At 44.9% G+C, this 11,694-nt stretch overlaps 1 protein-coding gene across 2 annotated transcripts in view; it reads left to right on the top strand.

Moving 5' to 3' along the window:
* Positions 1 to 11,263, top strand: part of spred2a (sprouty related EVH1 domain containing 2a) — a gene marked incomplete at its 5' end in the record, with an annotated part of 11,266 nt that extends 3 nt beyond the window's left edge. Inside the window, 6 exon segments of one of the 2 annotated variants that reach the window (XR_010667154.1) lie at positions 1 to 172; positions 319 to 487; positions 1,608 to 1,672; positions 4,067 to 4,225; positions 5,322 to 6,299; positions 7,814 to 11,261. The exon segment at positions 1 to 172 is cut by the window's left edge and continues 3 nt beyond it. Coding sequence is in view for 1 of the 2 variants with exons in the window: in XM_029282117.2 (XP_029137950.2) it covers positions 1 to 172; positions 319 to 487; positions 1,608 to 1,672; positions 4,067 to 4,225; positions 5,322 to 6,014 (1,258 nt within the window). 2 annotated transcript variants of the gene reach the window in all.
* Between the last annotated feature and the right edge of the window lie 431 nt (positions 11,264 to 11,694).

Raw genomic sequence — 11,694 nt, 5'->3', positions numbered from 1 at the left:
CAGCTACATTGTGCGTGTCAAAGCGGTGGTGATGACCAGAGACGATTCGAGCGGCGGCTGGTTGGCTCAGGACGGCTGTCTGAGCAGAGTGGGCGTGTGCAGGCTGCTGTCGGCCGAACTGCTGGGACGAAGCAGCTTCCTCATCCACGGAGAACGCCTCAAAGACAGACAGGTGGGTCCAGCAGCACGTCACAGGAAGTACAAGGAAACCGTTTCCTGTTTCTTTAAATTGTTGTAGCTTAGTTTTTGTTGCATCATTCCTTTCTTTATCTGTCACTCAGCTGTTGTTAAGTTTGACTGACGAGGTTTCTCTTTCAGGTCATTCTGGAGTGTTTCTTAAAGAAGGATCTGGTCTACACGAAGGCCACGCCCACGTTCCACCACTGGAAGGTCGACAATAAAAAGTGCGGTCTGACTTTTCAGAGTCCGTCCGATGCGCGAGCCTTCGACCGTGGGGTGAGACGGGCCCTGGAGGATCTGACAGAAGGTACCGAGTTAGAACGTTTGGAGCAAATTTTAATCATTTTAACGGAACCAACAAATTATCGCTCCGACGTCGGAAGGGAAAAACTGAACTCACTTTGTTACTTTGCAGCACGTCACTGATTTTCTGAGAATGTGATTTTGTTACTTTGTGGCCTCGCTGTACAGAAACCCACTCTGTAAAACTAAACTACGTACAAAGTTTTTTCCTAAAATGTCTCTTCGTAAAACCTCACGTCGTCAAAACATTACTTGGGTGAACGTTTAACTTCGTTAAATCGTACTTTGTTAAGTGACTTTTTAAAATTGTTAATTGTTACTTTGTTGTATGTGAATGTTAAATTTAATTTCTTAAATGTTAATTTCTTAAATCGTAGTTTGTTAAACTTTTACTTTGTAAGATGTTACTCTGTTAAACGCCATTAGACATAATGTTATTTAAGGTTTTGATGTTATATCTTCACGTTATATCTTACATCGTTAAAGGTTGCGTCATAAAACGTAACTCCGTTAAATCGTACTTTGGTTAACAGAACTTTGTTAAACTGTTACTTTGTAAAATATTTATCTTTACTTTGTTTTTGGTGAACGTTGCTTCATTAAACTTAACGCTGCTAGATATAACGCCATTTAATGTTTCGTTGCTAAATCTTACATCGTTAAACGTAACTCTGTTACATCGTACATTGTTTATTGTTACTTTGTAAGCTACTTATCGTTAAACGTTACTTTGTTGTTGGTGAACGTAACTTCCTTAAATCGAACTTCATTTAACTTACTTAGTGAAATGTAATCTGTTGAACATAACGCAGTCAAATGTTACATCATTACACGTTACGTCATTTAACGTTACTTTGTGAAATCGTACTTTATTCAACGGAAGCTTTTACTTTCTTAAATTGTACTTTTTTAAATCGTGTCTAACTTTACCAACTTAGCTTCGTACGTGTCTTCGTAAATCGTTACTCTTTGAAACATGACTTCGTAAAGTTGCTTCCTTGTTTCGTTACTTACGTTTTATTCGTACAAACTACGATGAAGCATTTCGCCGCGTCGCTCGTTCCTTGCAGAGCGTCAGACTCTGTGATCTGAGTGTTTGTTCTAACATCTGGTACGTTCTGCAGGGTCGACCACATCCTCATCCACGCTGCAGAACGAGGCGGAGCTTGGCGATGACGACGTCTTCACGGTGAGAAACTGATGGAAATATCCACGGTCTGTCTCTCTGTGCTCATTCATAGGGGGGATATCATAAACTCTCTGAATGAGGGGAGGGTCAACACAGACTTCATTCATCAGAATCATGATTCCTCTGTTTGTAAGTCTGTTAAAGCTGCTTTCACACCTGCTGAGCGTCATGTGTGAACACAAACATCTGAATGTTTCTCTCTTCACCCGGAGTTTCTCCTCCAGCCTTCTCGTGTTTATTCTGCAGAAAGTCAGAGTGATCTGATGTGAGAACGCAGCAGGATATAATCAGGAGAATTCACCTGGAGCCAGTGGGAGGGGCCAGTGGGAGGAGGTGGTGACCTTTATTCCCTGTGATCGCTGCACGACCATAGACTGTCTGCACGCCACCTCTACCATCTCTGTACTCTAATCAACCTGCTGCTGCATGTTTCCTGTTCTCCAGGATGTTCTTCTCCACTCTTTGAGAAGCGTTGATAGAAAGACAGATATTCTCATTAGCTGTCCTCCTGAAATGATCTAGATATTTTCAGGAGTGTAGATGTGATAATGGCTTTAGTGAACGTACACGTCTGTGTTCCCATTTGAAGTTTCCACGATGGATGACGAGGATTTCTGTTTAGAGCGGAAGGAGCGGGGAGGCGGCGTTTTGTTATTTTGGCTTCAGACAGGACCTCTTTTTATTTGCAGTGTTGACTCGCTGTGTCAGGAACAGTCAGTGTGTGTGTGTGTGTGTGTGTGTGTGTGTGTGTGTGCGCGGCGTTGTGCGCAGCGCTGACAGAATGGGTCACTCACAGTCTGTGCAGAAATTTCGGGTTAAACATTCTGTTGAAGTGTCCAAACAAGCGTCCAGTCCTATGTTTACTGAGGGAATCATTTCAGAATTTTCAACGATTGTGACTGTTTTTGTAAACAGTAGAGTCGCCCCCTGCTGGTCATAAGAGAGTATGCAGGTTTGAGGCACTTTTAGCTAAATCATCCTCTGAATAACGTCCGTTTATATCTCGGACTTAGACATGGCAGAAGATGGAAATCAGTCCCAGATCTTTGTGCTGGAGCATCGGAGTCAGGTTGGGGTTAGCGTAGCTTAGCATCAAGATTGGACTCTGATTTCAAAACCGACCATCAAAGTCTCTTTATCGTCTCCACCTCCCCCCTCAGTCCGATGAGGTGGACCCGGTCCTGCTCTAGTCTTTACGTCTTTTCAGCGTCTTCAAAGTAAAGAGGGTGTACGGTTCCCTCAGGATGTCCGGTTCTGTAGAGGAGAGTCCGAGCTGTCAGTGATCTGTCACTGAGCTGCCTGTTTACATAGCTGGCCTCGTTTAGGGTTTAAATCCGGGGGCGGATCGAGGGGAGGAAGTCTGACTCCTTACAGAGGGGGAAGAGGACGAGTCTACAGCGTCTCGGAGGACGATGAGGATGTAGCTCAACAACAAATGTCTCCTGATGTGATGCACTGTTTTCATGTAAATATCAGATTTATAATCTGTCTCTCTGTGTCTGTATTAACTCGACAGAGACTAAGCTTTAGCAGAATAATAAAACCTGTCAAAGGTAGAATCTCAACACTACAAACTGAACCTAAAAAAAGTTCCTTCTTCTTGTTGGATGCGTACAGAAAAGTATCCTGGACTGAGTGAAAAGCAGCGTCTTGGTTTGGCTGTGGCGTTCTGCCGGTTCCTCTGTTCTGTGGTGTTCACTGAAGTCTTCTTGTGTGATCACAGGGAACCACATGAAAGCTGCAGCTTGTGTCGACCACGAGGATGACGCAACACTACAGGCTGGGCTGAGCGTTCTCAGGGCCACGGGCCGGGCTGGGACTCATTTAGCACAGACCCAATAAAAAAAAAAAACACAACAAGTTAAGAAATGTTTCCCGCCACACAGCTCGGGCTCTGGAGGTCTTTAAGAAGAATTCTTGTCTAATTGTGCAAAGAAGTCTGGTGGAGCTCGGCTGGTTTCAAAGACTTCATACGCGAGCTGACAGAAGCAGGGACGAGTTGTAATACGAGATTTTCTTAATGTTTGTTTTAAACTCTACAGGTACAGGCAGACACAGGTTGGACTTTCACACACAGTATGTAAATCCCACCACCAGGGGGCTCTCAAACAAAACAATCAAAAAAAATATGACGTTGAGGCTGGCGGGGAATCATGGGAGTGATTCTCTCTACGACATACATTTTATATCTTTAAGGAACTAATGATTTTAAAAAGGGCCAGTGGCATCACATGACGCTGCAATACCAAGTTTGGCCACCATTTCAAATTGGCTTCAGCGGTCCGTGCACTTCCTGGGGACGGGGGAGGCGTGTTGGTTGATGACATCAGCTGCTGGTGTCATGACGCCTCACGACGACCCTTTGCTCTAACTGTCTGCTCTCTTTTCCTGCAGACGGCCACCGACAGCTCGTCCAACTCATCCCAGAAGAGAGAGCCGACGATGCACTCGCTGGCCCCGCCCCACTTCTGCGAGGCCCGTCGGCACCACTGCATCCTGGGACATTTCTATGAGCATCACCACAGGCCCTCGGAGCACTTCTTCCTGGACCAGGTGAGTCAGCGCCAGCAAAGAGAGGCCCACTAAACTTCATTCTCGTTGTTACCACATAATCATATATTAGATTTTTACCCCGATGCCCCGTTTTTCATTTCCTCTCTGTCGCTCGCTTGGACGGACGATGAACAAGGAAGGAGGCGACTCGCTCTCGTCAACCAGCAGAGCTCGTTAGCTTGTTTTACAAAGTGGACATAACGGTGTATTAAGTAAATCCACATCATGATTGAAATATTGACCTTTGACCTGTGTCAACGCAGGAGAAAAACTATTTTCAGGTCACCCAGAGTCGTTTATTGACGAGTGTTAAGATTTGTCATGCTAATTCTGTTAGCCAGTTAATTGCATTTTCCAGCATGCCTTAGCATCAAAATAACAAACTAAGATATACATCGCAGTCCATCTGTGAGGATTTGTCGGCCAGCCGATAATATCGTCCGATAGCAGAGTGACAAGCGGTGATGCACGTACACGCTCAGTTACTTTCCAGCTGAGTGACCAGCTTATCTTCATTATAAATACAATAAAATTGATTTATTGGTATCGCATTTTTCTCTTCCCAATAAATCCCAGGCCCCAGTTACGACCCACCCTAAGGGGACTCTGCAGGGCAAAAAAGACCAACCCATCAAAATCACGTAAAACACTTCAAACTATCAGATGAATTATTAGAAATACAGGAGTCATTAATCAGAGACACAATCAGAGAGGTGCTAAACTGCAGATCTAACTCAGAGAGGCCGCTCTCTGTATACGATATGTCTGAGGTTTTTAAGCATCAAGCTGCACCTGGTTTACCATCAAGTTTACCTGAAGAGCTACGGAGGGGGAGAAGGGACAAACAGAGCAGCAACACAAACAGCTGCAGCAGAAGGAAGAAAAGTTTCCCCTTTGAAATCCTCGACTGACAGAAACATGTTTTTACTATTTCATGATGGGTTTTTTTTTTATCTTTCACCCGCTTGAATCCGATAACCATAACGTTTTCATTACCCAGAAGGCTTTGCAAGTTAAAGCAGCTGTTCCCTCTTTTCTGCTGACCTCATGTCTCCTGAGATCAAAGTGTTTAAGTCTGTTTCCGTCTCCTCTGCAGGCGGTGCACATGTTCCCTCGTCACGTCAGCTTCCAGCTGGAAGAGGAGGAGATCGTTCGCATCAATCCTCGAGAGCGGACGTGGCTCACCGGCTACGAGGATTACCGCCATGCCAACTCCACGCGAGACAAACTCACGCAGCCCGACAACCTGGACGCTTATGTACACTTCGCCAAGAGCGAGCCGCCTAAACATGACTACACCTACCCGTACCCGCTCAGCTGTGACGTGCAGCGGGTCTGTGACGGTAAATCGGGCTGCCTGGAGCTGGGCGGCGGCCGCAGGGCGGTGGTGACGGTGCAGCCGCGAGCCCTGCAGCCCAAAGGGAAGAGGAGGAAGGAGGACGGTGAGCGCTCGCGCTGCGTTTACTGTCAGGACATGTTCAACCACGAGGACAACGGGCGGGGCCGCTGCCAGGAAGCGCCCGACCCCATTCAGACCTGCATCAGAAGGGTCAGCTTCATGTGGTGCGCCGACAGCCTGCTGTATCACTGCATGTCGGACCCGGAGGGGGATTACTCGGACCCGTGCTCCTGTGACACCAGCGACGAGCGCTTCTGCCTACGCTGGACGGCGTTGGTGGGCCTCTCTCTGCTGGCGCCCTGCATGTGCTGCTACGCCCCCCTCAGGGCATGCTACCGCTGCGGGGTTGCCTGCCACTGCTGTGGCGGGAAACACAAAGCCGTGGGATAAGCCATCGCAGGCCCCGCCCCCTTTGCATAACAAAAAGTACTAATGGGAGGAGGCGGGGAGACGGAGACGCTGTGATTTATTCGTTGTTGTTGTTGTTCGTCTCGTCTCCGAGGTTTTCAAAGGAGGAGAATAAGAACTTTGTCTCAACAGATGTTGTTTTTATTTTTTTGTCTCTGTGACGTCGGGAAGCGAACGGATTTCAAATCGTGACAAAGACCGAACAAAGAATATTCATTTCTATATAGATGTCTATATAAATGAATATAAATATAAATATATGAACAGGTACTTTATATTTTTACACTCATGTGTTTTAAAAGCTCGAATGTGTCTTCTTTTCAGCATTCTGTCGTACGAATGTTTTAATGTTTGTTTGGAAGCCGCAGCTCACCGGCACGCTGCAAAAACATTTAACCTCCACGAGACATCCGAGAGCGTGCGAAATACTTTCATGACACCTCCAGCGAATTTACATAAAGTTAGGACAAAGAAATGAAGATGGATTTCATGTGTGTCAAGTAAAAGTGTGGATATAGTTAGCCTAGCTTAGCATAAAGAATGGAAGCAGATGGAAACAGATAGCAGTTAGCCTAGCTTAGCATAAATAATGAAAGCAGATGGAAACAGATAGCAGTTAGCCTAGCTTAGCATAAAGAATGGAAGCAGATGGAAACAGATAGCAGTTAGCCTAGCTTAGCATAAAGAATGGAAGCAGATCGAAACAGATAGCCTGGTTCTGTTTTAAAAGACTGTCACGCTGCAGGGGGGGCATGAACGTTGTGTGTCTGGGGTCTTTGGTACATCTCGTTTCAAGACATCGAGGGCGCACTCACACTAGGCCCAATTACCCCGTACCCCGTAGACTGCCTCCCCCCCGCCTTCCCATTCCCCCGCTGCCCTGCACTTACACAGCTCCAGGACTAACCCTCAGCACGGTTGTCGTCAGGCAACCCGTGGTTAAGAGCGTGTTCTTGTGGGTTTTAACCAGCTGATTGTGAATACTCGCGTCCGCCCAAATTTCGAGTAATTACTAAATTCTGTATCGGACCAACGTTGACGATTCGCTGCCGTTGTTTAAAATTATTGTCGAGAGGTGTGGTCCACGTTGGGATCTCGTGTGTGCTCGCTCATGAGCAGCCGTGCCGGAGTAAACCTCTTCCATCCGTTTCAGGACGTCCAGGAAGTGCACGGAGCACTCGCACCAGTCAAAACTTGACTTTGGGGGTCAAACGTGCTTGGTCATAGTGCGGACTGCCTAGTGTGTGTGCACCCTTAAATAAAATGTGTTTGCTGCATTGGCAGATATTTCTAGACCTAAACTTGAGGTGTTATTTTAATGTTTTTAAGATTTATTTTGGTGCTTTTTATTCACGACCCAAAGAAATGATTACAACATAAGCCCCACCTCTGACAAGGCAATAGCCAATCGTACTGAAGGATTCAGACTTGAAGTGTGGCCCTTCCCCCCCTTGGATCCACCCCTGATGTTGTAGTTAGATTTAATTCTGCACAGACAGGAATGATAAAGCAACAATTTGTTTTTGACGGTTATGCTAACATGTGTAGCTAGCTAGCTACTGTGTACATTTAAACCTTTGGAGAGCGTCAGGCTAGCTGTTCCCCTATATGTCTAGTTTTTATGCTAAGCTAGGCTAACTCAGTCCATACTTAATGATCGTTAACGAGCCGTAACTATCATCATATAAAACTCCGATCATGAAGGATAATTATTTGTTCCCCCTCTCTTAGTTTTTCTAAATGTTATCTTTTATTTTTAATTCCCACATTTCTTTTTGCAGTGTGGCGGTGCAGCTGTGGTTTCCTGGCGTCCAGCAGAGGCACTTCACTGGTCTGAAAGCTGCTTTCTAAAGTCTGTCTAACAAACCGGACGGATACACCAGTTTGGCTGACCAGTAATACGGCTAGTCCCAGCTCTGATAAGTCCAGAAACACACAAAATCAAGAATTTGCAAATCTGCGTTTCATCTTGTCGAATTTAAATTGCAAATTTTGTGCAGATCAATCGCCAACATTTGTAGTTAAAAAAAAAAAACTTTCATCTCCTGCTGTCCTGTAAACTGGTCCCACTGGTCTGTCTGTACTGGTTTGTTGTTCTGTAGGTTTGTTTGATGAAAGGAACAAAATATATCAGGAAGGAGAACGCTAATATAAATAACTGATTCTTAAGATTCAGATTCTTAAGTTTTAATCCTCTAATAGTCCTCATGATGAACAGACAGAAACCTGGATCAGAACCATACTCATGATGAACAGACAGAAACCTCGAACAGAACCAGACTCATGATGAACAGAGAGAAACCTGGAGCAGAACCAGACTCATGTTGAACAGACAGAAACCTGGAGCAGAACCAGACTCATGTTGAACAGAAACCTGGAACAGAACCAGACTCATGATGAACAGACAGAAACCTGGAACAGAACCAGACTCATGATGAACAGGCAGAAACCTGGAGCAGAACCAGACTCATGATGAACAGACAGAAACCTGGAACAGAACCAGACTCATGTTGAACAGACAGAAACCTGGAGCAGAACCAGACTCATGATGAACAGGCAGAAACCTCGTACAGAACGAGACTCATGATGAACAGGCAGAAACCTCAAACAGAACCAGACTCATGATGAACAGGCAGAAACCTGGAGCAGAACCATACTCATGATGAACAGGCAGAAACCTGGAGCAGAACCATACTCATGATGAACAGACAGAAACCTGGAACAGAACCAGACTCATGTTGAACAGGCAGAAACCTTGAACAGAACCAGACTCATGATGAACAGGCAGAAACCTGGAGCAGAACCATACTCATGATGAACAGGCAGAAATCTGGATCAGAACCAGACTCATGTTGAAAAGGCAGAAACCTGGAGCAGAACCAGACTCATGTTGAACAGAAACCTGGAACAGAACCATACTCATGATGAACAGACAGAAACCTGGAACAGAACCAGACTCTTGATGAACAGACAGAAACCTGGAACAGAACCAGACTCATGTAGAACAGGCAGAAACCTAGATCAGAACCAGACTCATGATGAACAGACAGAAACCTGGAGCAGAACCAGACTCATGGTGAACAGGCAGAAACCTCGAACAGAACCAGACTCATGATGAACAGGCAAAAACCTGGATCAGAACCAGACTCATGATGAACAGACAGAAACCTGGAGCAGAACCAGACTCATGATGAACAGGCAGAAACCTTGAACAGAACCAGACTCATGATGAACAGGCAGAAACCTGGAGCAGAACCAGACTCATGATGAACAGGTAGAAACCTGGAGCAGAACCAGACTCATGATGAACAGACAGAAACCTGGAACAGAACCAGACTCTTGATGAACAGGCAGAAACCTCGAACAGAACCAGACTCATGATGAACAGACAGAAACCTGGAGCAGAACCAGACTCATGATGAACAGGCAGAAACCTCGAACAGAACCAGACTCATGATGAACAGGCAGAAACCTGGAGCAGAACCAGACTCATGATGAACAGACAGAAACCTGGAACAGAACCAGACTCTTGATGAACAGGCAGAAACCTCGAACAGAACCAGACTCATGATGAACAGACAGAAACCTGGAGCAGAACCAGACTCATGATGAACAGGCAGAAACCTCGAACAGAACCAGACTCATGATGAACAGGCAGAAACCTGGAGCAGAACCAGACTCATGATGAACAGACAGAAACCTGGAACAGAACCAGACTCATGATGAACAGACAGAAACCTGGAGCAGAACCAGACTCTTGATGAACAGACAGAAACCTGGAACAGAACCAGACTCATGATGAACAGGCAGAAACCTGGAACAGAACCATACTCATGATGAACAGACAGAAACCTGGAACAGAACCAGACTCTTGATGAACAGACAGAAACCTGGAACAGAACCAGACTCATGATGAACAGACAGAAACCTGGAGCAGAACCAGACTCATGATGAACAGGCAGGAACCTCGTACAGAACCATACTCATGATGAACAGACAGAAACCTGGATCAGAACCAGACTCATGTTGAACAGACTGAAATCTGGAGCAGAACCAGACTCATGATGAACAGGCAGAAACCTGGAGTAGAACCAGACTAATGATGAACAGACAGAAACCTGGATCAGAATCAGACTCATGTTGAACAGGCAGAAACCTCAAACAGAACCAGACTCATGATGAACAGGCAGAAACCTGGAGCAGAACCATACTCATGATGAAGAGACAGAAACCTGGATCAGAACCATACTCATGATGAACAGGCAGAAACCTCGAACAGAACCAGACTCATGTAGAACAGGCAGAAACATGGATCAGAACCAGACTCATGATGAACAGGCATAAACCTCGAACAGAACCAGACTCATGTAGAACAGACAGAAACCTGGAGCAGAACCAGACTTATGATGAACAGGCAGAAACCTCGAACAGAACCAGACTCATGATGAACAGGCAGAAACCTGGAGCAGAACCATACTCATGATGAACAGACAGAAACCTGGATCAGAACCAGACTCATGATGAACAGACAGAAACCTCGAACAGAACCAGACTCATGATGAACAGGCAGAAACCTGGAGCAGAACCAGACTCATGATGAACAGACAGAAACCTGGATCAGAACCAGACTCATGATGAACAGACAGAAACCTCGAACAGAACCAGACTCATGATGAACAGACAGAAACATGGATCAGAACCAGACTCATGATGAACAGGCAGAAACCTGGAGCAGAACCAGACTCATGATGAACAGACAGAAACCTGGATCAGAACCATACTCATGATGAACAGACAGAAACCTGGATCAGAACCAGTGCGTCTGTTGGGCGCCGCGTCTCATCGGCTTTTAAAGGAAAGTGCCTGAAGCCTCCTCTTCATCGTGTCCTGATAATATTTACTGTGTAAAAAAACAAAACAGAGCAAAGGTTTAAGTCATTGTTTTGTCTTTTTTATATAATTCACATTTTTACCTATGTAAAAAACAGAATATATATATATATGTGTGTGTGTGTATATATATATATATATATATATATATATATATATATATATATATATATATATATATATATATATATAAATGTATATGTATCAGGTGTATTATGTACATTTTCAGTTCTATTTTTTTATTGTTTCTTATATGATGGATGTAAATCTCAAAAAGACGAGGAGACGTGTATAAAGACAAATACATCATCCGGAAACTAAAAGTGTGTGTGTCATCAAATCCATTCATATGAAGAGCAGGTTTGATGTGTACCTGCGTTAAAGGTCCAATCAGTGAGATGTGTGAAATGATGAAGGTACCTTACTATATGATGACAACAATCCAGCAGCCAGTATGTCCTCCTAACTTTAGATTCTGCTCCTGAATACTCTGGATTTGTTTGGACCAGAGAAGGTAGGTGGTTTTAAGGCGACCCCCCACACGTTTTGGACGTTCCTCGCTTTACCAGATATGAGAGCAGTTATCAGGTCAACAGGTGTTGCAGCGATGGAAGCGGTCAAGAGAAGTGGTTCAGATAGAAGTGATTGTACCCGACCTAAAAAGCCTCTGCATGTTTCTAATAAGCTCCACGAGCAGAAACGTGCTCAAACTAGGATCAATATTGGAGATGCTTTTGAAAAATGGAGAGAGGTTAGAACACAGAAAGGTTTA

This window comes from Labrus bergylta, chromosome 1 (assembly GCF_963930695.1).
Source record: "Labrus bergylta chromosome 1, fLabBer1.1, whole genome shotgun sequence".
NCBI lineage: Eukaryota > Metazoa > Chordata > Actinopteri > Labriformes > Labridae > Labrus > Labrus bergylta.
Note: the sequence above shows the minus strand (reverse complement) of the source record. Positions and strands in the feature narration are given on the sequence as shown.